The sequence below is a fragment of the Mycteria americana genome, chromosome 12, assembly GCF_035582795.1.
Source record: "Mycteria americana isolate JAX WOST 10 ecotype Jacksonville Zoo and Gardens chromosome 12, USCA_MyAme_1.0, whole genome shotgun sequence".
Lineage (NCBI taxonomy): Eukaryota > Metazoa > Chordata > Aves > Ciconiiformes > Ciconiidae > Mycteria > Mycteria americana.
Window position 1 is genome coordinate 2,894,848 of NC_134376.1, and position 25,524 is coordinate 2,920,371.

At 43.9% G+C, this 25,524-nt stretch overlaps 1 protein-coding gene across 2 annotated transcripts; it reads right to left on the bottom strand.

Annotated features, from left to right (window-relative positions):
* Window positions 1-11,087: 11,087 nt before the first annotated feature.
* Window positions 11,088-25,243, bottom strand: TEKT4 (tektin 4). 2 transcript variants are annotated; one of them, XM_075515284.1, is made up of 6 exons: window positions 24,678-25,243; window positions 17,087-17,157; window positions 15,390-15,533; window positions 14,280-14,502; window positions 13,127-13,281; window positions 11,088-11,618 (listed from the first exon to the last, which is right to left on the bottom strand). In XM_075515284.1, the coding sequence occupies exons 1-6, from the start codon at window positions 25,209-25,211 to the stop codon at window positions 11,402-11,404; spliced, it is 1,344 nt and encodes a 447-aa protein (XP_075371399.1). In that variant the 5' UTR covers window positions 25,212-25,243; the 3' UTR covers window positions 11,088-11,401. The 2 variants fall into 2 exon arrangements, with proteins under 2 accessions (XP_075371399.1, XP_075371400.1); XM_075515285.1 differs by lacking the exon at window positions 24,678-25,243 and adding an exon at window positions 18,148-21,763 and having other exon boundaries at window positions 11,089-11,618.
* Window positions 25,244-25,524: the final 281 nt, after the last annotated feature.

Consider the following 25,524-nt stretch of genomic DNA (forward strand, 5'->3'; position numbering starts at 1 on the left):
CACACATATCGGGAAAAAGAAGAAGCCGTTCTTACAACCAGCATCACATTTTTCCAAAGAGACACCTAATGAGAGCATTAGCACGAGTGGTCTGTTTGTTTGCTCTATCACGTAACTCCACACCAGAGCCCTCCCGTCGTTATTCTGGTTCCCCTTATTGTCGCACGGAGATTTGCACCAGACTGCTCGTCAGAGGGCAGTAAATAGGGCCAAAAGCAGATGTTTCCCACAAAACTCTTAGTTCATCGCAGCGTGCGACGAGCGGCGAGGAGAACGTGACAGTAATCAGAGCTGGCAGCAAGCAGCGGAAAATGTATTTGTAAGAGCTTTGATTAAACTGTCAGCTGGAATTTTGGAGCAGATGCAAAGCCTTTAAACATAGGCTGTTTAGTGGTGGGAGGCCTAATTCTTTTAATTTAAATGTTGGTTTAGGGGAAAAGCTAGGGAATGTATTTACCTCTCAGTGCATACACACATCTTGTGCTGTGACACAAACTGAGAATTAGGAGGCTGTGCGTATCGTCACGCAGGCTCGACGCTCGTGTTTCTGAAGGATGCTCTCTTGCATGCAGCGAAAAGTTTCCCTTTCTTCAGCACCAGAGTGCAGCCATGGAGAAGCGTGAGGGTACCAGGAGGAGGTGACATTTGTGACAAACCCAGGCAGCGACTCAGCCTGGGCTCACCCCCAGCCTGTGGACCAGCCTGGTTCAAGGTTAGAGCAAGGTGTGAACTAAGCTCTGGAAAAACTTGCCCCAAGCAAGTAGGAAGGTAATTAGATGATTTTAGATGATGAGATGAAGGTAATAAAGGATTTTAGAAGGGTTTAGCCAGGTGGTGTCCCAAGGAAAGGTCACAATTAGAGACGATGCTTCCAAACGTCGGTGCTTGCAGCAGGAGTGAGGCTGGTGTCTCTGCAGGGTGGTCCCTGGGCGGCAAGTGGCCAGCGTGGCTGGGTATCCCCAGGGCCAGTTGCCTTTTTGCACCCAGAAAAGAATGGTGGGATGCCAATTTAAAGGGTTATATTAATGGTAATGAACGGTAATGATTGCCAGCACGTCGGCACATAAGGCTGTAAATAAGTGTCCTGTTTTGAACACCCTTAGAACAAGAATCCTCTCCCCCTCCGCCTTTGCGGATGTGCCCCGTGCATCCCGGGCTGGGCACATGAGACCACTTAGTCTGGCACATGAGACCACTTCTTTATAAATAAAAAGAGAAATGGGAAATGTAATCTCCCTGCTAAGCAAGGTTACTTCCAAACTTTTCTGCTTCCTCAATGTATGTGGATTTTTGCCGCGGTTTTCACCTTGCAGGGAAGTCATTAGAAGAAAGACACTGAAATCATCCCACCGCGCTGCAGCACTTCACGGGAGGAGCCGGGCCCCTGCCAGTCCTCCTGCTCTCCCCCTCGGCTGAGCACCGCGGCTGGGCTGCACCTCCCGTGCCTCCCGCCGGACGGGATATTCCAAATTCAGGAAAGAACTTAATTCCCAGTGATTTCGATGGGACTTGGGCGCATGGTAAGAACTAAGCCCGTGTTAAAGGACGCTCCAGATAAAGCCACATAACGCAGTAAATGTACTTACGTTAGAGGGATCCAGCCTAGACGGGGATGCTGATGCCAACGGGGGAGGTTTGCCGGGTGCCTGGGCTGGCCTGAGGTGGGAAGGGGAGGAAGCGGCACGACGCACCCGGGAGATCGGGATACGGCACTGGCAGAGTCGATTTGAGCTGCATTTGCCGGGTGCCTGCCTGCTCTGTCCCAGGCTTCAGCTTGGAAGAGCATCGGATTTGCCTCCCTTTAATTCTTTATTTTACTGAAGGAGACGGCTGGATGCGGTTTTGCATCATCAGCTCCAGAGACACGCAGACCTTGTAAAAACCACTCTTGCCTGTAAAGCAAACTGAGCGTGTAATAACCACGGTGACCCCACAGTATCGTCACAGCCAGGAGGAGGACAGAGTAAGGGGTGCGGGAGGAGGGTGAGCTTTGATCCTTCCTTCCCAGCACAGGTTTCAGGGCAGGGAGCAGAGACCCTGGGGAAGTTTCCATTTTAGACCCACGAGTCCCATGAGGCAGGAAGCAATAATCTGAAATTAATTAAAGATAAGAGCTTGCTTGCTCAGCTTTACTATCTCTCAGCATAAGCTGAGCTGCCCAGGCAAAGCTCTGCCCTCTTCTTCTTTGGAAGCCAGTAGAAACTTAACACGAGCTTTTATAGCTGCTCACTTATTTTTATATGAAGCTTTTCACATTTGTTTGGCCAGGAGGGTTGAATGAGGCTGGTCTCCTGGGAGAACAAGCCCTGTTTGTGTTACGTGAGCGATGAGGGAGTTTGCTGACTCCCCCGCACGCTGCCTGCAGCCCGCTCCCGAGCAGAGCTGCCCCTGAGCCGCTCGGTAGCCATGGCCCACGGAAGGCAAAACTGCCCCTCCTGTGCTTTGGGCAGCTCTTGTTAAGTTGCTCGGAGAATATCCTCAGCCTCGGTGCCTCGGTCCATCTTCTGCTGGGAAGCCTCCGCAGCTCTGCAAACTCCGCTGTAACTCAGCACTGTTCCCCGTGCCAGAAACGGCGTGAGGATGCTGTCCTGCGAACAAGGAATCCTCTGCTGAAAGTGTAAAAAAGCCGTTTGCTGCGTTCGTCGGTCGTGTAGACGCTACAGCAAACCTGCCAGCTCTCTGATTTTTGGCAATAGACTTTGGTCGGCTTTTAATGGTAACCTACTGCCAGGTTTCCAGACAAGTGACCACTGTGCATGGGCAGAGAAAGTCTCCCAGACTTTCACAGAAAGCACAGAGCAGTTTTACAACCAAACTGGCCTTCGCAAAACTAAATTGGAATTTGCAGACTGAGATAGATGCATGCAGCCCCCCATTAATCTCTTGCACTCTTGAACCCATTTGGATTTTAAAAGCCTCTCCTATGAAGAGCTCATACACTGCAGCAATCATAAAAATGATCTTCTATTTACAAGGCCTGAAGGCAATCCTTAATCATGAGCCCACATCTGAACAAGGCACTCCATCATTATGGGATAAGTGTATGAAATGGAAATACAGCCAAGGACTTTGGTGGATTTCAATTTATTTGATGTGTAATCCTGCTCCACAGTTCTCGGCGCAGGGGATGCTTTCACATCTGCACACCAAAAGCTGCAACAGGCAGCTCGGTGCATTGCCCACAGCCAGGACCGCACGTGCCAGCACCCGGGATGGGCTGTCCCCAGGGTGCTGGGCGCACAGGACAGCCCAGGGACCACCGCTGAGGCTCCACCTCCACCAGATGTGCCCCACTGGGGACCAAGGACACCCAGTCGCTGGTAAGTGGGTGCAAAAGGACCTGCAGCTGCTTTGGTGGGCTCATGCTGCAGCAGGTAATTTCACTGCCTGGCAGAAGACATGGTCCCAAAATGAACCGATCCCTCCATATTCCTGTATCCCTGCTGCCTCTGACCAGCCTTCTCCTCTGGGAAGAGCAGCTAGGGATTGAATCTGTAACCTCTCCCTTTTGCTCTCCGCATCCCACCTTCCCGAGCTGCTGAGTAGCCCTGACTCAGTTCTGGCTGATTTAATTCCCTCCAGTAATGATTCACCCAGTTAATAGGGTCTCGAAAGGAGCTGGTTAAGGGAGGAGAAACTGCAAACGTTTCCAAATAAAGAAAAGCCCTTGCATTTAATCTCAGTGGTTTTGTCACTTTCTTCTGCCATTCCACGTCTGGGACAAACCCCATATTTTTGCTCAATCTGTGAATGCAGTTCAGATGAGCTGTGTGATATATGGGAAAAAAAAAAAAACCCCAAACATCCTGTTGTCCCCCTTTCCATTTTCTCTCCTAAACAGACATGAAATGAAAAACTTGGGTGGTAATTCATGGTCTAGACACTGTGTTGCCACAACACACGGCTAATGCTGAGCTCTGCAAGAGTCCTGCTGGCTCGAAGCTTGATTGTGCTGTTTCCTCTGTTTCTCCTAATGGGTTTTGGAAAACGTCTACCCAGTGAGAAGAGCTCCGGCTAAGTGCAGCTACAGCTAAGTGAGAGCTGATTACAGCCCCGTGACTGTCAGGGACCATCTCTTTTTTCCTGGGATGCCAGTAAGCCCTCCGTCTTGGCAGCACGGATGGGCAGGAGTGGCCACAGTCCGTCCTGGAGCAAAGCCCCTGCCTTGAAGGAAACTTCTTTCAAATGTCCTGAAAACTCAAAAAGAAAGATGGGAAGTTCATTAACCCCGCCGGAGGAGAAAGCTCAGCATCTAGGCAGGCTTCCACCTGGTGTGCAAGGGGCAATGGAGAGGTTTGGAAGAAAGGTTGGGAGAGAGAGCAAGAGGCAGCGATCCCGGCTCCTCGCAGCCCCGTTTTGCCTCACACCATCCAGGAGGCAAATTCTGCACCTCACAGGCACAGCAGCCAGGGAGTGTCTGCAGATGTCCCACCTGGGCAGGACGTGTTGGCCAAGTGCTGCCCAGAGTCCGTTGGGTGCCCAAGGGTCACGGTGGTGGTTCCCCACCTCCTCATCCCAAACTGAACGCAACACTCTGCCCCTGCCTTCACCCACTCTGCCAGTCCGTCCTCTCCCCAACAGCAACTGGTGGATCAGGACTTTTCAACGTGTGCATTGATGCTTTTCATCCCTCTGGAGGGGGCCTGGCTTTGGTCCAGAGAGCTTTAGGGTAACAATTGTACCGCTCTCGGCTGGTCTCTGCTCCATCCACCTCCTGCCTGTCCTTTGGCAGTGAAGCCAAAACCACGTGCGACTTGCAGGTCGGGTTTGTTTTGCTGGTACAATGTGTTTTGTTTACAGCTCTTGAAATATGTATACAGAGACCTAAGAGCTCTTTTATGATTGCAGCCTGTGACTGATTCATATGGGTGGGAGTTACAAGGCTTCATGATCCCTCCCTCCGTTTTATAGATTTGAATTTATCCTTGGGCAAAAGCTGGTGTCATAAAATGCCAAGAATCTTGGCTCAGGAGAGCCCACGTCCTGTACCCTCTTGTCCTGCAATTACTGGGCAGATAATGTTCTCAGCCAGGGAACGTCCATGGGAGCGCGACGTGGCTTGACTAAATGCCAGCAGAGCTGATGTAATCGTTCACATGCTGGGGCTGCGCTAGTAAAATGTGCTACAGCCTTGTGCACGTCGTAGCTATATAATCCCAAACCGAGGAGCAGGAGGGAGAGCGGGGAGGCTGACAGCTGCCTGGCTCATTGACATTCTCCTGGAGTCTGCTGACCCATCTCCTGGCTCTCTGTCTCTCCTCATAGGCTGGCGGAAAAAGTGTGAAATATTGAAAAGATGAGGGTGAAAGGATTGTTAAAGCTTGTGGAGAGGAAAGCTTCCCATGCTGGGAAGGACAGCGGCATTAGCACCGATTTCAGTCTGCAACACCCAGACGTTTTCCGTCAGTGGGGTGCTCAGAAGGGCTGGTCTTGCTCCGCTTTGTGCTGTGGGCATGAGGCAGGCTGAGCCGGGAAGGGGATGGATTCCCACAGCCCCGGCTTCTCGGTGCCTCAAGTCGGAATCAGAGCTGTTCACTGCCGGCGGTGGGCCTCCGGCTGTCCATAAGGCATCAGAAATAGCTACCAGCTCCCGTCAGTGCCCGCAAGAAAACCAGGAGGAATTAGCAGGAACTGGGAATATTTCATAATATTACTAAAATTGGGGTTGTTCTTTTTCCAGTAGTGATTACTGTTGCCTTCTAGGCTAGCTGTGCTTTGGCCTTTTGCTATTCTGCAGTTTCCTCTTTCCCTGACCATGGAGCAACAGAGACAGGGTGTTTTCTGGACAGAGCTCAGATGGTTTGGTACTGCTTTGGTTGAAAGAAATTAAAAGCTATTGATTTGAAAGACATCTCTATCCCTTAGCATGGAAGGTCACTGGCAACATTATATATTTTTAAAGGACAAAACAATCAATATTTTAAAGAAATACGTGAAATTTCTCCCCATCTTCAGAGTTATTTCCTTTCTGGAAGAATGTTTTTTAAATATCCCAAATTATCCTATCATGGACATTTTGGTCTTCTTGATTAACTGTGCATGACTATGTGAAAAGGTCATTCAATTTTTCTTCCCTGTCATGTTTATATAAATCCTCTAAGAATCAGCAATAAAATACTTCATCTTCCTATTTCTTTTAAAAATAAATCTCTTTTTTTTTACCCTCTGTGGCCCTTTCCCTGAGGATTTCATCCTCTCCTGCTGCTGTTTTACTCCCAGAGTGGCTGGGCTTGTTGAGACTGCAGTCACGCTTGAAGAAGATCTTGGTGCAGCATTTGAGAGGAGCATAGATGGTCTTCCATGGAGACTTGACTTACGGTCTGGCTTCTTTTTTTTGGTTCTCCAAACAGATAATAAAAGGCACTTAAAGAGAGAAGACAAAGTTTCTCTCCATAGATGAAGAAGCATCACAGGCAGAGACATAGCATGTGCGATATGGCTCAACTGCAAGACATAAGGGAAAAGGAGCAAACGGGGGAACCACAGGGGAATAATTCTCCTGCAAATTGTCACGCTTCTGCACGTCCAAACAACAGGCTACATGCAAACAGGCTAACTCCTGTAACTGTGCCCCAAACAGGGTGTCTCCTAGTGCGGTCTGCGTGTCAGGCAAACTGAGGCACACTCCATGACCCCCGGTTGGAGCTGTTACCATTGTGTTTGGGGTAAAATCCGTCTCTGCAGGAGAGGGTATTACTGCAGTGGCCCATTTTCCTCACAACACAACAGTGCTACGGATGATGCAAAAGTATAATTTTCCGAATTCTTATCAAAACCCATGGGATTGAAATATTGTCTTAGGAGCCAGGTGTCTAAAAATGTTTTGTCAACATGGGCTTGCTGCAAACAGGAATTTTCTTACTGTCTAGTCCCTCTAAATACTCAACTTGCATATTGTTCCCATCCTCCTTTATTTTTTCTTCTAAGGAAAGCTTAAGAGGAACTTGTAGGGCTAAAGCGTATGTGCCTGGCACATGCAACAAGTCGTAGTAACCAGAATATCCCTCTATACACATGATTTTTTGAAGTAAGGATGTGGTAGTGAGGTTGTCATAGAAACAACTGCATTCATCACCCACAGAATGGTAAGAACAGACTTGTTCCTCATTCAGGGAGGAACGCAGCCGGGATGTGATCCCGAGGGGCCCCTCACTCCTCCTGAGACAACAGGCAGTAGTGGGAATTAAAGGCACGCAGCATCTCAAAGGATGAGCTCTCGTTCCGGTGCATCGTGTTTCGATCTTGATGAAGACATGACGAGGCTTGATGCCTGTTCCTCTGAGCAGACTAAATGCAGGAGTCCTGCTGAAGACTTTCTTCAGGCAAACTTTCTTTGCAGGTACTGGATGCAAAAGCTTTCGATGAGATGATAAACTAGTTCTCATCCATTTGGTGATGAGCATGTTCCCAGAGAAGGGAGAGCGCAAAGCTTCTGGTAACAAAGGAGCTTGGAGTGAGCAGATACTGTAAGGTTGTGTGTTGAAGGCAACCTTCCTTGCTGGCTTTCATAACCCCTCTGGTTAATTGTGGGCTTAAGCGTTGCTTTAATAGCTTGAATGACAACGGATCAAAGTACAGTTTGCTCACGATGTGGATTGGTCAAAGTCTGCTTGGGTACCTGGGAACATGAAATATTTTATATCTGTTAACTTCATGTATATAAACTCTGAACAGGAGGACAAATGACAAATAGCAGATGACTATTTTCCAAACAAACTAAGAAACTTTCAAGATGAATATGTTCACCGAATGCTTCTTAGTTACTAAATAATATCCAATGATGTTATTAATGGCAAGTCCAGCTCAGGTTGTTTGTTCATGGACGTATTAGCAGTGCTGACCTTTCCCTCTTCGGCCACTTCTCCTCATTCCTGTTCATCTGGAATTTGTTTCTCAGTGCTATGAAGACCGTCCTGCCACTTTAGACATGAAAAAGGGGATCTAAGATGTGGAAACAAGCCTTGCAAACAACCCTGCAATGATCCTGCAAACAAGCCTTGCGTGAGGAATTTTTGGATCTGCTTTAAAGGTTCTTCATTGCTCCTGTTCTCAGCCTGCCGTGGACCCAGTGTGCGTCCTAGCTGTCAGATACATCCTAGGGATAAAACAGACCACTAATGAGCACCGTACATGGCCATAAAGTTGTTACTGCGACTTTTATTACTGCCAAGACTGATGTTGGGATGTAGTTTACTTAGAGGGGCCAGCAGAACTAAAAGACTACCCAGAAATTACTTGGAAAAATTGCTCAGGAAAAGATTTTAAAATAATTTCCACTTCTCTGCAGGTTATTTTGTAATTACACTGCAAATTACCTCAAAGAGAATCCTGAAGAACAATAGAAAAAACTGCCCGTGTTCAGATCTCCTCTTTAAGACACAGCTGGCGTCGCTGCCTGTCCTTGTGGCTGTTTACCATAGAGGTTGAATTAAAGATCAATATTTTAAGCAGGTATTGTTTGCACCATGTGTCAGGGGTCCAAAAGCAGAGGCAGAGTCTTCTGAAAAATCTCACCCGGGCATCTCGGTGCTGGCGTCTGCCACTTCAGTACTAAATTTTTTAGTGACCTGTGACACAGTACAAGGGTGAAATTATGAGACAGTTGTTCTAAGCTCCAGTCTTAGAGAAAATAAATTATTCACGATAAAAATACTACACGAATATTATCTCCCATTTCTCTATAATTTTCTTTGCTCCCCTTGCAAAATGTCATCTGCTCTTAAGTAACAAGTTTTTCATGGGTCTGCACTCCTGGTTTTTCCTGACGTCCCTGTCCCACACACTATGAAGGTATCATTTATTACACCATTAATTTCTTCCTCTGCCTGTAAGCAGATGAGAAAACTCTCAGACTTTCTGGAAATTAAACCTTGTCTTCACAACTAGAAATCTCTCAGGATAATAAACAAAAAAATCCTAATGAAGTCAAAAAAGTCCACACTTTTCATACAGATTAGCAGGTCGAGCTCAAGACAGTTGGAAGCTATAGCTCACATGAGAGCCAGCTGAAACATCTTTTTAAATATTTCCTCGTAAATGCTCAGCTTAAAAATGATCGATGAAAAAATAATATAAAAACATATTTACATGCTAGAGCAGTGGATTTAATTATTATTTTTTTAAAAAACAATAATTAAAGACAAAAATAATTACTGAAACTTGAAGCTATTCCATCTGATTCTCACTCTTACAACTTGCTCGTATTCATCTATTACCATGTGAATAGGGCAGTGATTACACTCCTGCCAATGTATTAGGTTTACCAAAGCAGGATTTTCTTTGATTGGCCTAAAGCAAGGGCAGACTAATTTAGTTCACAAAGGTAAATTAAACTGATAGGCTTTAATTAGGGAAAGCTCCATTTACAACCCGATACGGGGCATAAGGTTATTTGTACTCAGCACAGTCTCAGAGAAGATGACAGCAGTTTTCTTTTCCTCTCTCTAATGCAAAACTCTTGAATCAAAGGAATAGTTCTGGGTCCTGGACTGCATATTCTCCTCAACCTGTCTGCCATCATCATAACCCAAATTCCACTTTGATTCCACTTTTTTTTCTCTTTCGTGGGTGAGTAAGGTCAATTTGAACATGTTGCTCCTTTCTGTACTTTCTGAAAGGTTTCTGTGAATATTCCCATTAGCCTAAAGCCCGGTTCACTCTCTTACTTTTCCCTCTATTTTGTCTGTACACCTGGAGACGTACGTGCCACCAAACAAGCAGCGCTGTCTGGAGGTTGCGGCTAAATGACCCAAACTCCTTTAACACCACAGCTCTGAATACTGGAACACCCTTTAAAGCGTTTTATTCTTCTGGTGCAGCTAAAGTCGGTTTTATACACAACTGCGCAGTGGTGTAGCTGCATACAAGGTGTGTGATCCACCGACCAGGCTGTAGGGTTGGAGCATGAAGAACAGGCTAGAATACGCTGCCGGGAAGAAAGGTGCTGAAGGTGTTTTAAGAAAGGCAGAATAAAGGAGAATGTTTTCAGTCTACAAAAATAATCTTTAGTAACTGTTTTAAGTTCTGTGCATAGAAAAGCATAGCAGAGCCACCTTTATTTTTTTTTAATCAACATGCCATTTCTCTCTAATGAGGATTCAACATCTGGACTATAAAAATATAATCATGAAGAGGAAATCTATTAAAAAAGCAAAACAAAACTCTTGAACACAAAGCCTGTAAAATAGAGGCTTGGGTCATAAGCCCTCACTGACGCAGCTGGTTTTCAAAGAAATGGTAGTAGCTTTTAGCAGGAGGGCAATTGCTCTGCACATCCTGAGTTAAGCTAATACAAACAGCTGCCTGTGAGAAAAACAGATAGGCTAATGGCCTCTCCTGCTCCGGTTACCAGAGCAGGGCTATTCAGAAATGTACGCTGGCTAGGAGGTTTTTCGGGTGTTTTGCTTTTTGAGTTGTTTTTTTTTTTTTTTTTCTCTTTGATCGGCTGCTTTTTAGAAGTAAAAAACTGTAATACAGGAAACCATAATGGAATTCTGTTCTGTGTCATCTTTCCCCCTTTTTTGACACGTCACCTATTTAACCGAGTGGCCTACTAAGCTAATGGATGAATGACATTTGTTACATTGCTCTGCTGGAGTAGATGAATGTGATGTGTTCTCCATTACGGGTAATAGTTCAAACACATGCCGTGCTTCCAGGGAATGGTTGGAACAGATCAAGAGCTCAATTCAACATCCAAGTGCTTAAGTTGAAAGTCACGATTGCTATTCACAGGCTGGTTAGGGTTTTTTTTTTTCTGAAAAAAACTAAATTTATTGACTTGAAGGTTAAAAATCCTTGCACTCATTTCCAGCTTACATAAGCAGGTGTCACGGCCTGGGAGTGGTTTTGCCAATAGTCAGATTGTCATCTAACCTGTGCAAACTTTTTTTTTAACTAATAATGTTTGAGCAGCTTAAAAGTGTATCATCTGTTTCCTTGCTGATCGTGTGGTCTTCCGTCAGGCAAGCAGTTTTATTGCTCTCATTTCAGGCTGCCTGAAAATGCTAGAAAGCTATAAATGCTATATCTGCATCTGTTTATATTATTATTATTCACAATAAATATTCACTCAACATACTCACTTATTAGGCTGAAAACCCCAAATATCACATACTGTGCAAATTATGCATATATATCTATCAAATAGATAAATTCTAGATGTAATGAATTACCTTTTAGCTGTGTTTTAAACTCACTATAACCATCTGTACTCAGACTGAACTTTTAAAGACAAGACTCAAAGCCCACCATACTAATGCATTTTACCCCACATAGAGGAAAACAGAGGAAAATAACAGTGAATACAGTACTTCTGTGTATAAAATTATCCATGTATTTTATATGGAAGATTCTAGACTACATTTTTCTTCCAGACTTTGCATAGCTAGTACGGAGATTACTACTGGTAACCTGCTAATTTATGAACAACAGGGTAGCGCATGCGATGGGCCATGCACTTTTGCCTGTCGATAAAAATACTGTTTGTTTTCACAGCTATTTCTTTTTCTAAATTCATCCGTGTGTCTTCCAGGTTCCTCAGAGACTGTTCAGATTCCAGCAGTTTTTTCTTCAGGGATTCAGTGGACTCCGTTAGTTCTTCAACTTCATTGATCAACCTGAACAGAGTTACATTAAGTAATAAAAAAAAGAGCAGAAGCCAGTCAGTGTTCAAAAAGACATATGAACTGTAATGGGAATAAAGATCAACAGCTATAGAATCATAATACTCAACAACAAAGGACCTCAGAGAGGTCCTACATACTCGGTCAAAAGCAGAGTTCACTTTCACAGCTTCTGTACAGAAGTCTCCCATGATTTAGTACCAGGAATGTCTTTTGCCACTAAGCACAGTGGAACTATCCATCCTCACCTTCTCCCACTCTGTAGGACACTTGTACTAAGAATTATAGGACAGAAATTGTTAGGTAAGTCACCCAGTTTGAGTGGATCAGCGTTTTGTTAAGCCTATTTTTTGCTATCTGTTCACTGGTATAAAACTCACGTATTAAAGATGATACTTGCACCAGAGATCAGCAAGCAGTCTTTACTTTAAAAGCATATAAGCTTTTAAAAAAGCAGCAGCACACTATTTTAAAAAAAGCAGCAAACCATTTTCAAAGCAGCACATCATTTCAACTGAAAGGCAGCGAGGGTGAGGTGCTTTACTGCAATCTGCCTGCAGAGAAGGCACATATTTCCTTCCTGGGAAAACAAGAGCCCAGTGTGCTATGCAGACTGAGCAACTACAAACAGTAAAGCCTGGCAATTAAACACATGCCCATTCAGCAAAGGACTCGCATGTGTCCTTAAATCCCACTCAAGGCAAGGTGCATCCTGAAAAGCTTGCACATGGATGCTTTGCTGAATCGGGACCTTAAATGAGTGTGCCTGAGATGGTATAAAGCATTTGGATTAACTGTAACTTCTCCCTCACTGTACAGAGAAGGGCAAATTGGCTTTGAATGGTAGGCACCTTTGCTACAAGGATATTGTAAGCCTGCGAAAGCCGATTCCCCGCTTTTCCTAAGGGTAGGAAAATGTGAAGGAGGAGAATCAATTACAAAGCTTATAATGAGATCAAAACTGACAAATGTGACACTCAGACCCTTAATTTGAAAGGATTTGTTGACCTCCAGTTTTAAAATGGATTATTACTGAAAATCAAATGCCACCAGCCTAATGCTTCGTAGTACTGAGGACTCGTCTCAGACCATGAATATGTGCAGCCCACTTACATTCTCAGCACCTGAAGCATAATTCATTCGACACATAGTCCACCTTGTGGTGAGCTTTTGCTAACAGCGAAAGGGTTGCAAATGATCCACATGCTGTCAGATTTTTGTGGATCATCTAAATCAAAAAGAAACCACACAGTTCAGAGAAGAAAGCGTAGAGGCAAAAGGCAGAGTTGAGCCTATAGATTTTCTATTTGTCAATACATTAGGTTAAAATGATATTTTCCTCACAGTGATTTCAGTCGCTTGCATTATTTCTGACTTATATCAGAATCAAACCTGGTAATAAAAGCTAAAGGCTATGTGTTGCCAATAAAAAGTGCAAAAACTGTCTAACATCACTTCTGGACAGAATGGACACCTTGGAGGACTTGTTTAACAGTGTTTACCTGAATTGTGCTTCATCTCTGCAGAGCTCTACGTTGGGCCTAAAAGACCTGTCATACAGCCTTGTTTGGGCAACTTTCATTGGGGCTTCTTTGTCTTTGATAGCTTGTTTGAGGGCAGCCATGCTAGCTTCTTGATCTCCAATCTCCTTAAGGATCTAAAGAGGATACCCGAGAAAAAGAACTGTTTAAAAAAAAGAAACCTGTTGTCTCTGTGCATGCTATACATCTGTTCACGGTCCTAGTGAATTGGTTATAGTTTTGACCTCCTAGTTGGCCAGAATATAGAAGAAATAGAAGTACAAAGGTGGTTTTGACCTCTTTATTTCTACTACTACACTGCGAATCTGATCGCTGGTCTAAAAAGAAGCAGGAAATATTCTGCAGCCTGTTCAAAAACTCTTCCATGTCTCCTGACAACACATCCCACCTCCATGAATTGCTTTTAATTGTAAATTTTTCACTGTAAATTATCCAAGAAAAACTCGAGTTATTTTGGATGAGATGATTGAGAACTGCTAATCAGCTTGGAAATGCATGGACTTCTGGCATTAGTGAAGAAAATGGAAAAGACAGGAAGTTCTGAATCCCTTCTCCCTCATAACCACTGACATACATGCAAAAAATAAAGTCTACCCAGCTGTCATTACCCAACAGGTGCCAAGGAATGACTATGTTTTTCACACTTGTCAATGGCCTAACACAGAAGTAGGAGCTGCTCCACACTGGAGAAGGGGCAGGGGCTGAAGACACCTCTTGTCACTTGCCAGGAACTGCTGCTGCTGATACTACTGCAGCACAGCATGGCTTTCACTCCATAAAAGTGATACCCAGGCTAGCCTGGGAACCCTGGCTCAAAGACCAGCTCCTTGATCCCACAGTTTTAGGTTTTACTTCAGCAAGACATGGACGAAAGCGTTTAATTTTCTTCATATTTAAGTCCAGCTCTTGTTTACAGAAGCACAACAGATAGCAGAAAAACCTGAATTGGAGCCACAATCCAGCTCTGAAGACTCTTGTCAGATACTAAGCTGACACAAAATAGTGTTTGATACCTGACATGGACTAAGACTTTTTTTCTAGAGGATAAATCTACTGTGATCTTCTCAAAAGAGACTTTCATGCCTGTAGCCAGCATGTAAAAGATAACACTTACTTTTTTCAAATGATGCTCTAGTTTGTGTTTCGTATCGTCCAGCTCCTCACAGTGTTTGGCAAAAGCCTCATTAACAGCAGCACATTGCATCCTCAGGTCCTCAGATACGTCATGAAGAATGTTGTCAATCAAGGCACGAAGATTGATGGAAGCCAGTTTTTCTCGTTCTGCCCTATAGATGTTGTCATGACTGAACTTGGCCCATGTCTCCGGTGTTGAGGCACTGGAAGAAGAGGTGAATGGTATACAAACAGGAACCTTGCTCTTTTGTTCAAGTTGCACTTAAGAAGACAATCTGAAGCTGGTTCTCTCCCTGCAAAAGTATTGTCAACCTCTATTTGTTTTTGCTGTTGCATGCAGTCTAGATTTACCATGAAAGAAGACGACTAATCCTTCATAAAATTAATACAATTCTCATTCATCTTGTGGCTTCTGAGGGAAGTAATACATGACACAAAATCATCCAAAGTTTTTCCATCTTTAGCTAATACTACTAATGCAAAAAAAGTATACACATACTTTTTTGTGCAAGCAGAAGTAGTTAAGTCACCAGTGAATAAACACATGAATATATTCAAGCTTTACAGTCTGTGTCTACTTTGAAACAAAAAGAAACAAGATCTCTGGTTATACTTGGCCACGTTGAGCAGCAGAAGGAACTACATAGCACTTGGGACATGGCATCATATGAACACTGCCTGAAAGGGGAGAGGGAAGCAGCAAGATTTATTGTTATAGTAATCCTCTCTGTGTACAGCAAGCAGCACTTGCCTTTCCCAAAAGAATGGCATGCCTGCCGATGGCAAACAGCAAGTCTCAATAGGATCTAGATCAGCCTTTAAAAGTATAAAGCAAATTATTTCCAAGAAAAACTTCTACAAGCTCAGTTTGCATATAGTGAACCAGCTTTGCCATCAGTGGTACACCACGCTGAGATGGTAGCACTACCTTTACTGCCCATGTAGCTATTTTAAAACGATGACATTGTATGTCCAAAGAAGCAGCAATCACACCTTTAGTTCAGAGCAGCGTTACAGCTTTCAGTGACGCAAAGGATATATTGCAGCTTAGCAGGGTTATTTGTGGAGGCTAATGACAGTAACTACTCACCTCTCTTCAAACTTCACTGAACTAGGATGGAACTGGATGTTGGTGCTCTGGTTACTGTATCTTCCACATTTATCATCGATGTTGTACGTTTCAACTTTGTCTGACCAGTCCATTTCACAAACCTCTTTGTGATCTCGATTTAATCTGAAAAGTCATTATTATCACACATTTGTTAGTGGAAAACAATACAATTAACAAAACTATCACAGACATTTGTGAAGCTAGGCTCTGAGCCTTTGTCTTTCAAAGAGCAATGAGAACATAAACTTTCCTTTCTGTCTTGAAAATCCTAACCAAACTCTCTCCCACAACTGTCTGCTAGAAGGACAGTAAGCCTGATGTGCTAACCACTACCCTAGACCTTCACTACTGTTCTGTGCCTACTGAAAGCTTAGAGCTCTTGTAGCCTGAGACAAAGGAGTTGTTGGACTTTGGATTTTACATAATAATCCTAAAACACAGAGGATCTTTTCAATAGTGGCAACAGCTGCAGTTGTTATGGGGAGAATAGGTAGGAGGTTTGCCCAGCAGAACACTCTTCCCATGATAAGACATCAGGTAGTGCTAGTAGAAGACCCATCCTCCTCTTTCTCTAGTATATTGAGCGTGACTCAAATTTAAGACCTCCATAAATTGACCCTACATCATTCTCCAAGCCCTCCAAAGACGGTCTCTAGCCTATCTAGCCCTTCAAAGACAGTAGCAGGCAGACAGTGTAATTTGTCCTTGGAAGACACAAGTACAATGATATTCAGAGTTAAAACTGCTGCTTTGTTGTCAATCAAATGAGTCACACGTCACCCAATTAATTAGAATTATTTCAGACTACAAAAGACGTTATCAACTGTTAACACCAGATGTCACTCTCACCTAAGGAATTAAAAAGACTCTGCTGGCCAATGATACTAAATGATGGTACTAAATGGTACTAAAACAATCTTAAAATGATTATAAAAAGCGAAGCCTGAACTCCGTAGACTCCTCTCATAGTCTAATTGATGTAACAGAACTACTTTAAATTATTTTTCATTTATAGACATTCTTTCTAAAAACAGTATTTCCTTTTATCTGATAGAATAGCACAAATTGGAGCAGAATAAAAAAAATTTAAAAAATAAAATATCAAGGTTTCCAGCAGTTAACTCCTTCATATTGACACACCGTAGGATTTGGGTAACATCTTTCCAAAGGGCTTGTTATAAATTAAAAGTAAATATTCCTTTTGAAATGCGATGAACATCCATACTGATACAGCAGGTAGAGTGAAGTTTCATCTTTTAAGTTCACACTGACATCTGGCGGCAAAAAACTCATCGCGAAAAGGTCCTCTGATCAGATAAATTATTTTAAAAGAGCCTGTACTACAAATACATCACAAGGTGCAACAAGGTAGAGGGATCCAGGTAATACAGATAACACTAAAGTGTTGGAAAATTAGAGAACTGAATACACATCCTGGAAACCAGGGCTGAAAATCTAAAGCATGGCTTTAGGGCATGGCTCTTCTCTTACCTTACCCTACTTGAAAATCCTGAAGTTTCATCACCGAGTACCTCTTTTCAGGTTGAAATGGAATTCACACGGCTCATAGGCCTGGCATTGGTAAGATCTTTATCTGCAGGGCATTGTACCCCTATAGGCCAGGAATTATTTGGCTATATAAATTAGCTACTAAGGTATAGTGAAAAATGTCTTACCGCATCTGGTTACCAGCTTGCATCAAAGTTCTTTTCAAAAGCTCCTGGATATTTCTGATAAGTTCAGCTTCCTAGATAAAAACATTGAGACTTCTGTGATATCCAGAGCAGTACCTACTATCCTGCAGAGCAATTTGATTTCAATGGTTGTGGATAAATACTTAAATCTTCCGCTCATTACCCACTCTTACCCTATTATTGCAAGACATGATTTTCTGAGGAGCTAGCAGAATCTGAGGTGACTCAGCTATAAGTCTAAGGCGGCAGCAATACTTGGAATACTTCTAAAGCCTGGGGATTCATTACTTTCATATTGCATGTGTACTCTATGAAAAAGTCAATGTTCTATCAGATTAAACAGAATATCTGAATTACTTGCACAGCCTTGAAATAGGAAAAATAAGGCAAGAGCATCACGCTCAGCAGGAGACCGGAGTCACTGCCTTGAGCAAAGGCACGGTGCCGTTTCAAGACTGAGCAGGACACTGCCCTGCCAGCACAAACTCAGTGTCAGAGCCTGCTGCCTCGCACAGGGATGTGAGACAGCAGATCGGCTTCTCTGGCAAGACGCTGGCTCCCAGAACCTGCTGAGTCCTTGCAGATACCTTCAGAGCCCGCTGCCTTGTTCTGTAGTAAGCGTTTTATCTGTATGCAAGGCAGAAGCTTCCCATCAGATTCCTGCAGATCTCCAAAAATACAGTTTGTCTGACATACGGTGATAAGGTGCTATTTCCATAAAGGAGTGGCGGTATCATAATCTGCTGTTGGCCTGCCTCCTTTGAATGCTTTGTATTAACTAAAAATAGAAATTACTACTCTATGATTTAAACAGCTATTGTCTGCTTCGGCAGGTATAGCAAAGCTGTCATAATACAAACCCAACGACACTTACAGCTTTAATTTTTTTACTAGATCTATTTATTCCAGAACTCATTTTGCCTCTGGTGATGCACAGCATCGAGGACTGCAGAATTATCTCAAACACGCAATGTTGTTTGAGGGGTTAGTTGCCTCTGAGTTGCGAGACAGTGACCGCTCAAAGGCACGAAGCCTTGCCTCACCTTGATAACGGATCCCACGCCTGAAGCTTCAGCTCAAGCTGGTTTTAGCAGGAATGTTCATTTCAACACAAGCGTGATCAAACCAAAAAAGACCATACTTTCTAATAATCTCTCGCTGAACAAAAAGTACCTGGTGCTCATTTGTGACTGCAGTAATGCTGCTTTAGGGATTAACTATCAAGGCTCTATGAAGTGACTTTACTGGCCTGGTGATTACGTATTATTATATACAAGCCAGTCCAGCAAGCATTTTCTTTTTTTATTATTTAAAGGAATTTAATATTTGAGGCTCGGATATTAAAAAGAGCTTTTGTATATGAAAAACTCCTAATTAATTTTGCTGGTTTACATCAATGACAGTCATCCAATGACAGCTAAGGGAGTATATATTTGCTAATAAACTTTATTCCCAGAACACTGCTGGCACTTGTTGATCCTTGTACTGGTTTTGACAAATAAATGAGCGCGGATGTCCCTGCAGTGTCAGTTTCTCCATCATAAGAAGCCAACGGGGACCATAAAAAAGATCATTTTATTCTAAATGGAAAAGGATGATCATGATTGGAAAGAAAATATTATTTTTAAGGCTCTAAAAGAGCACAATTAAAATAAATACATAGCTGAAGGTATCATTTTACAAACTGTGAGAACACTAAAACTCCCTTTCTGCAGGGAGGAAGTATTACAATGGCTGAGTTGTCAACGTAAAAATTCAAAAGGATTTTAAAGGGTTAGAAAGGTCCAGCACTCAAAATTACATTTATAGTGATTAATATTATTTTGCGTTGGGTAGTCAGTCTCCATGTAAATAAAGAGACAACCAGTTTCCTGTGAGTAATGTGCACAATTTTAAATGAGAAAAGCCTTCCTTTAGCAATTAAGGTCTCTCACATGGAAAGAGTGAAATAATGCGAAAATAAAGAATTCCCTTGTTGAATGACCTAAAATAAAATTTAAAAATGGATTCCCTGTTGAAGAGCTATGCATTCAAATATGACATTTAAAACTGAAGATACCGTTCTCATAATTAATGGCAGTCTAAGACTAGTTAGAGTGAATAAGCAGGCATAAATGACAATGAATTTTCAATGCTTATCTACTAAATGATTTTTCTTAACGTTTAAAACAGTTTAAACGTCAGATCGTACGTCCTGGCTGCACTGTTAGGCATCGCGGTACAATCCAGCCTGCTGCCCACCCATAGCCGTGGCCGGCTCGCGGGCTCGATGTGGGAGAAGGTCCCCGCGGCGTGAACGCCTGCCAGGTAGCACTCCCTGCGGAGGAGCAGGAGCTGGGAATCTCACACACCATGTGGAGGACTTCTGAAACGCCACGTCTGCTCCTTCGCATTTGCTTTGCAGAGCAAATTCCATCAACAACCACGGCAGAGAGAGCTGCAGCCAGGAGCACAGCTCTCCCGGACTTGGTGATTTCAGCCATAAAAATGTGGGTGATCCCACCTTAAAATCCTGGGGGCAGATCTGGGTTTTAGCAAGCGGCAGAATAGATGACCTTTATGTAGCGTGTGCACAGAATTCCGTTGGCAATTCCTTTGAAGGCCCGGTCTGCATTAAGAGAGGAAAAGCATGTGAAAGAGTTTTAGTAGTTAGCAGCATCTCTGGTTCAGAGGACAACATTAACTGAGATTTGCATTTCTTCAGTTCATGAGAGGACTTGGTGGATGAAATGTCTTTTTTTTCTCCTTATTTTTCCCATATACGTCTTCATGTGCTGTCGATTGAAATACTGTCACATCTGAAGTGATCTTGGCTTATTTTCAGCTGTCTTCTCCGCAGTTAATACTAATAATAAACCTCTGTTATTATAAATGGTTGTCAATTAACAGGGAGAGAACATTTTATAGTTTAGCATGCCATTTATTTTATTACAGTATTTAACACTTATGATGCAAAAGTTGGATTTTACTCAAATCTAGTGATAAAACCATCCCAGTTCATGACTTTGTAAGTGTCTAATTAATGGTGCAGAGAGAACGTTGAAGAGCAGATGTTTATGCCTTCCATGAATTTACAAATTCAGGTTTTTTGCAGCCTGTCTTTTTACATCAGTGACTTGCAGATGTCAGCAATGTCTAAATACAGCACCCAGGGCCAGAATGACAGGGTGAGAGAGCAGCTAAGAGGAACTGGTAGAATCCCGTGAGAGAGGCTGTGCAGTCGCCCTTGATTACAAATCCAGTTGCATCCATCCATCAGTATCAACGTGACACCAGATGTCCCACACATCAGCACAGCAACTAAAAGCAAGCTAGCTTACAGATCTCACTAGATTTAGACCCCCAAACAGCATGTAACAGGAAGACCGTTATTCATTGCAGCTGGGAGTGAAAGCAGGTAACAGCCTTCAAAATCTCAGCTCTGTGACTGGCCTTTTTCCTGCTGGTCTCGGAGAGTCATTTCAAAATCCATCATCTGCAGATGTCGAAAATAAGCACTGCACTCTTAACTGAGTTATCTGTGTACAGGACTGTCCTATTGCGCACCGGTTCACTTGGCAAAGCTGCAGATCGCAGTGTTTGGAAATGGCATTCTGTTGTTTTCCTTGCCCCATCGTTGCAGTTAGCAGGAATACGTGCATATGTATCCTTTCTCCACCTTTTTAAACTTTAATTTTACACAGTTGACGGGATCTTGGCTAACGCCTTTGTCTTCAGCATCAGGGAATAGCTGGGGCTGACTTCATTGTTGAAGCAAACACACAACAAATCAACACTCTGAGTCTAGGGTAAAAAAATGGCATAAATGTAAGTACATCCACTTATTCCACAGTCATATCTGGCACTCAGCTAATGAGTCTGGACACTGGACATGTGGAAATAACCTTGAAATGCAGTATATATGCAGCTGAAACATGATTTATTGACAGCATACCACCACGTGGCAAGTCCTTTGCTAGGGCTTACATTTTCAATATTAAATGCGTGCACATAAACATTCTAAACTGTCATTAAACTGATGCAAAGGGGATTCAGAGGAGACGTCATATGGGTTATGAAAGTCAAAAAGCTCATACAAAACAGATGAATGTACTGCTTTTTCTGAATTCAGCTATTTCCAATGCAGCAGCACAAAGAAAGAAAATTATTCTACTTGAGAGATTTTATCTTCTTCTTAGTCATCAAAGATCCTTCTTTATTGGAAAAACAATCGTGTCCTTCAGCTTCTTTTTCTTAACCAGAACTGCATTAAGAAAAATTAATATGCTGCTAAGTGGAGTCAATGAACTTCTGAGTAACAGCTGATTTTACTATGCATGTGAGGAGCTTTCACTTAAATACCCTCATCCCTCATTCCAGCAGTGGCTATTTAGTGGTGGTATGTATCACAACAGGTGATCTAGATACGACCCCATGCTGCAAAGCAAATAGGACAGATGAGTTGGAACCCAAACTCCTTAAAAGAAATAGAAGGTGTGCCAAAAAATAGGAAAACCCCAAATCTTATCTGGATGCATAAAACCTTCCTCAGAGATACTTCAGTTTTCTTTGTGAGTCATCTGAAATGATTCCTACTGAACAGATAATGAAAGTGCAATTACATGCAGAGATTGAAAACTGCTTGTATATGTGTATTTGATGTTGTCTCTTTAAATGTCATCTGCCGAGGGGCTGCTGAAAGGTGGTTATCTCGGCAGGATGCTCTGGGAACCGGGAAATGTTCTTCGTTGCTGCAGAAAGCAGGAACAAAACCGATGTCCTACGAAAAGCTTTTCCACGACTGTATGAAAGGTAGTGCCTTGTCCAGGCACGCTCTTCCCCCAGTTGCAGATTCCCCCGTAGCCCTGTCCACGGGAGCTGGCAGGAACACAGCAAAGATACCAGAGAATGACGCCAGCACAAGCCTGGGCTGCTAGTAGGAGAGGAGGAATTTCAAAGGAAGGAAAATGCCCTAGAATGTCAATTCACTGTGTAATTAAAACTGCAAGGAAAAGAATGTCTGTTTCCTAACACAGCTGACTTTTGGAAACTATTTCTTCTTCTTCTCAGTTTTTGCATGGGAAGAGAATAAATTACTCCTGATCTCCCTTGCATTACCATTTTTTTAAAAGAATTAAGATTAGAAAGTGACTGGACAATAAGCAACATTCAGAAAAAGTATATCAGTACTTAGTGATAAAATTTGCGTCACTCCTCCAAATAAGCAAATGTTGTAACACAGAGCTACCGGTGAACTGGGCCATTAACTTGGAAATCTGCGTAGTGAACAGTCAGAATTCATGGAAGAGCAGCTCTAAGTGTCCAGAATTATTAGTCGGTTTTGGAGAGAGTAAGAAATACAAGGTACCATCTGATTTCTTGCAGTGAAAGAGGTATAGAGTATAGCTGCAGCTTAAAGAGCTGGCAAAGCCACAGAGGGCATATTTTAACATCTATTTGCAAACATTCGTGCCAGAAAATCTATTCCTCTGTGAAAATGGGAAGGATTTCCTCTGATATTATGTATTCCTCTTCCTTCTGCACTGCAAAGGTCATTGGCATGGCAACAAAATCTTCATTTCTCAAGAGTCCATCTGCTGCTGGTATACACGCCTCATCTGAACTCACATCATTCTTTTTTGATGACATGCTACTTGGCTGTTGACGGTCTGTCGTCACAAGCGCACAATCACAATTTCAGGTGAAGAATTAGCAGCAGCAGCAGCAGATGGACTTCTGAGCAATGAACAAACTATTCTCTGAGATCAGGAGGAAAGAAATACAGGAAAGAAATCCTGCCAGAAAATGATTTTTTTTTTTTTTTGGTAAATCTTACATTTCACAATTTCTCTAAAACATCAGCAGCTGATGAAAATAATTTCTTTTCTGTAATCTGAACTTTGTAACAATTCACACACTGAAATATCCTATACACTAACTCTCAAGTTTATATTTTTGACTTGAACAACCTCTTAAATATTGATTACCATTCAGCAATTGTACACAACTCCTATTAAAAATATTGCTAAATACCATCATGCTAAATACTATCATGCCATCAACTATGTAAGTCTCTTCAATATTTTTCTAACAACAGATATTAATCATTTGGTTTAATCAGTAACTCATTATGAATCAACTTCCACAGTATATTGGAGGCTGCAGACAAATAATCATTAATTTATTTGTGGAACACTAGAATATGTATCATTCCAGAATGAAAAATGACCCAGAACCTGTTCTCTGTAACATGTGCAGCCACAATAATTACATCAGCTTGGAAGGCAATCTGCATGCAGTGTTGGATCTCAGTGACAGATAACAAAGTGTCAGCTGGAGTAAAGAGTCCTCTATGGGAGGAAAAGGATCAAGCACATTTCAGGAGAGTCTCAGGTTTGTTGAAGTCCCACTGCCTGAAATACCATCTGTCTGTGCCCCCTGCTTGCCTGGAGCTATCATCTCAGAATCACAGAATCGTATAGGTTGGAAAAGACCTTTAAGATCATCGAGTCCAACCATAAACCTAACACTACCAAGCCCACCACTACACCACGTCCGTAAGCACCTCATCCCAACGGCTTTTAAATCCCTCCAGGGATGGGGACTCAACCCCTGCCCTGGGCAGCCTGTTCCAGTGCTTGAGAACCCTTTCATGAAGTAAAATTTCCTAATATCCAGTCTAAACCTCCCCTGGCGCAACTGGAGGCCATTTCCTCTCGTCCTATCACTTGTGACCTGGGAGAAGAGACCGACCCCACCTCTCTACACCCTCCTCTCAGGCAGTTGCAGGTGTCATGCAGGTGTCACACGATTACAGTGTACCCTTCATTGTGCTGTCCTGCAGGACATTTAAAATGGTGGTTGGTGTTGAGGCACTGAAGTACAGTGCTGGATCACCACCTTGTCATGAACCTTGGCAAGACTACAGCATCAGACCCAGAAGCAGAAGGTAATGGCAGACACTGCCAGATTTGGACAGCTTGAGTATGGGAACGGGAAAGGAGTATTTCACAGGTCTTGAATAAGTCTGCTTAGTGGGTACTGCATTTTTAAAGCGTAACCTGCAGAGATGAGGGGACTTTAAGCCAAGCGGAGGCTGGAAGAAGTTTAATGCCAGAATAGGATGCCCATCTTGGTTCAGGAAACCTCTGTTTTGACTTACTTTGGATCTGGTCTGAAAGAGGGGATCTGGTCTCCTCTAGTCATACTCATGATTTTAAACACTTTTTAAACAGAGGAAGGATTTTAAACAATCCTTCTTAAACCTAGGAGTGACAGACAGAGTCCAGGCTGCCAGGAAGGGGCACTAGGCCTTTGTGCATTGCCAGAAGATACCTTCATGATCTGCAGTTATCACCTACTGACCAAGCTGTTCACCATTTTAGAGAACAGCAACTGGACCGAGGGTAAGCGGGAAGCCTGGGTCTCTTCCAGCCTGTTTGGCGTCTTGCGGGCTGTCCAGGAATTTGGTCTGGCCAGGTTCAAAAGCAACGTGACCAAGAGCACTAAGGGATTCGAATATGTGCTAGCAAGAATTTAGCTAGCTCTAAGAGAGGACCGCCATCAACCCTCAACATCCTAACATCCTGCTCACCTTCAGCAACTCTCTCTCCACCTCATCTCTGACCAGGTCCGGGGGTTGCCTCCTCTCCCGACACTGCAGGTTATCGGTGGCAATGGCGTAGGGCACCTCGGTGGCATCGAGCGCCCTTTCCAGCCGCAGCTTCTGGGCTGCCAGGAGGCCAGTCTCAGCATCGAGGTCCTCAATCTCCTTCTGGAGCTCGGCCTTCCAGAAGTGTATGTCCTGCAGGCGCTGGCCCAGGGTGGCCACGGAGTCCTGCTGGGCGCGCTGGGCGGTGGCAGCGGCATGTTCAGCGAGCTCCTTGGCCTCGGTCCGGCCACGCTCAGCCTGCTCGCAGGCAGCGAAGGCCTTGCGGTACAGATCAGCGTTGTTCTGGTACCACTCGGGGAGCAGGTACTTGGCGGTGCGGAAGCCAGCCGTGGCCAGGCCGCTGGAGGAGTCGGGCCCCGTGTTCAGAGCCACCTCGTACACCTTCATGGGCAGGTCGGAGGCGGGAACAGCCTGCGGCGCCGGCTCCTTGGTCAGCAGGACCCTGGCCTGCGCCATGGCGGCGGGGCCTCCCGCAGGGCCGGCCCTGGCTCCCCGCTGGGCCGCGCCGCGTCCTCCCGTCGCCGGGGCAACGGCAGCAGCCAATGAGGAGGCGGGTCCCACCATGGCGAAGGGAAACCCGAGGCGGTAGCTGGGGAACAGCCCGCCCCTCGTTACGGCACCACCAATCAAAGCACGGATCCGCCCCGAGGGCGCGTTGGATAGGGGAACGCCGGCTGCCTGCGCCCGCCTCCAAGCTGCTTGTTGCTATGGCGGCGGGGACACCCAATTGGGAAGGCGCAGGGCGTGTCGGGCGCTGGCGGTGTCATGG

Excerpts from the sequence above, each read along its gene's own strand:
- TEKT4 (XM_075515284.1), bottom strand. The coding sequence starts at position 25,211 with ATGGCGCAGGCCAGGGTCCTGCTGACCAAGGAGCCGGCGCCGCAGGCT. Across the intron at positions 14,503-15,389 it reads TCAGTGAAGTTTGAAGAGAG|TGCCTCAACACCGGAGACAT; the intron begins GTGAGTAGTTAC and ends CTCTTCTTCCAG. Across the intron at positions 13,282-14,279 it reads TAGAGCATCATTTGAAAAAA|ATCCTTAAGGAGATTGGAGA; the intron begins GTAAGTGTTATC and ends TATCCTCTTTAG.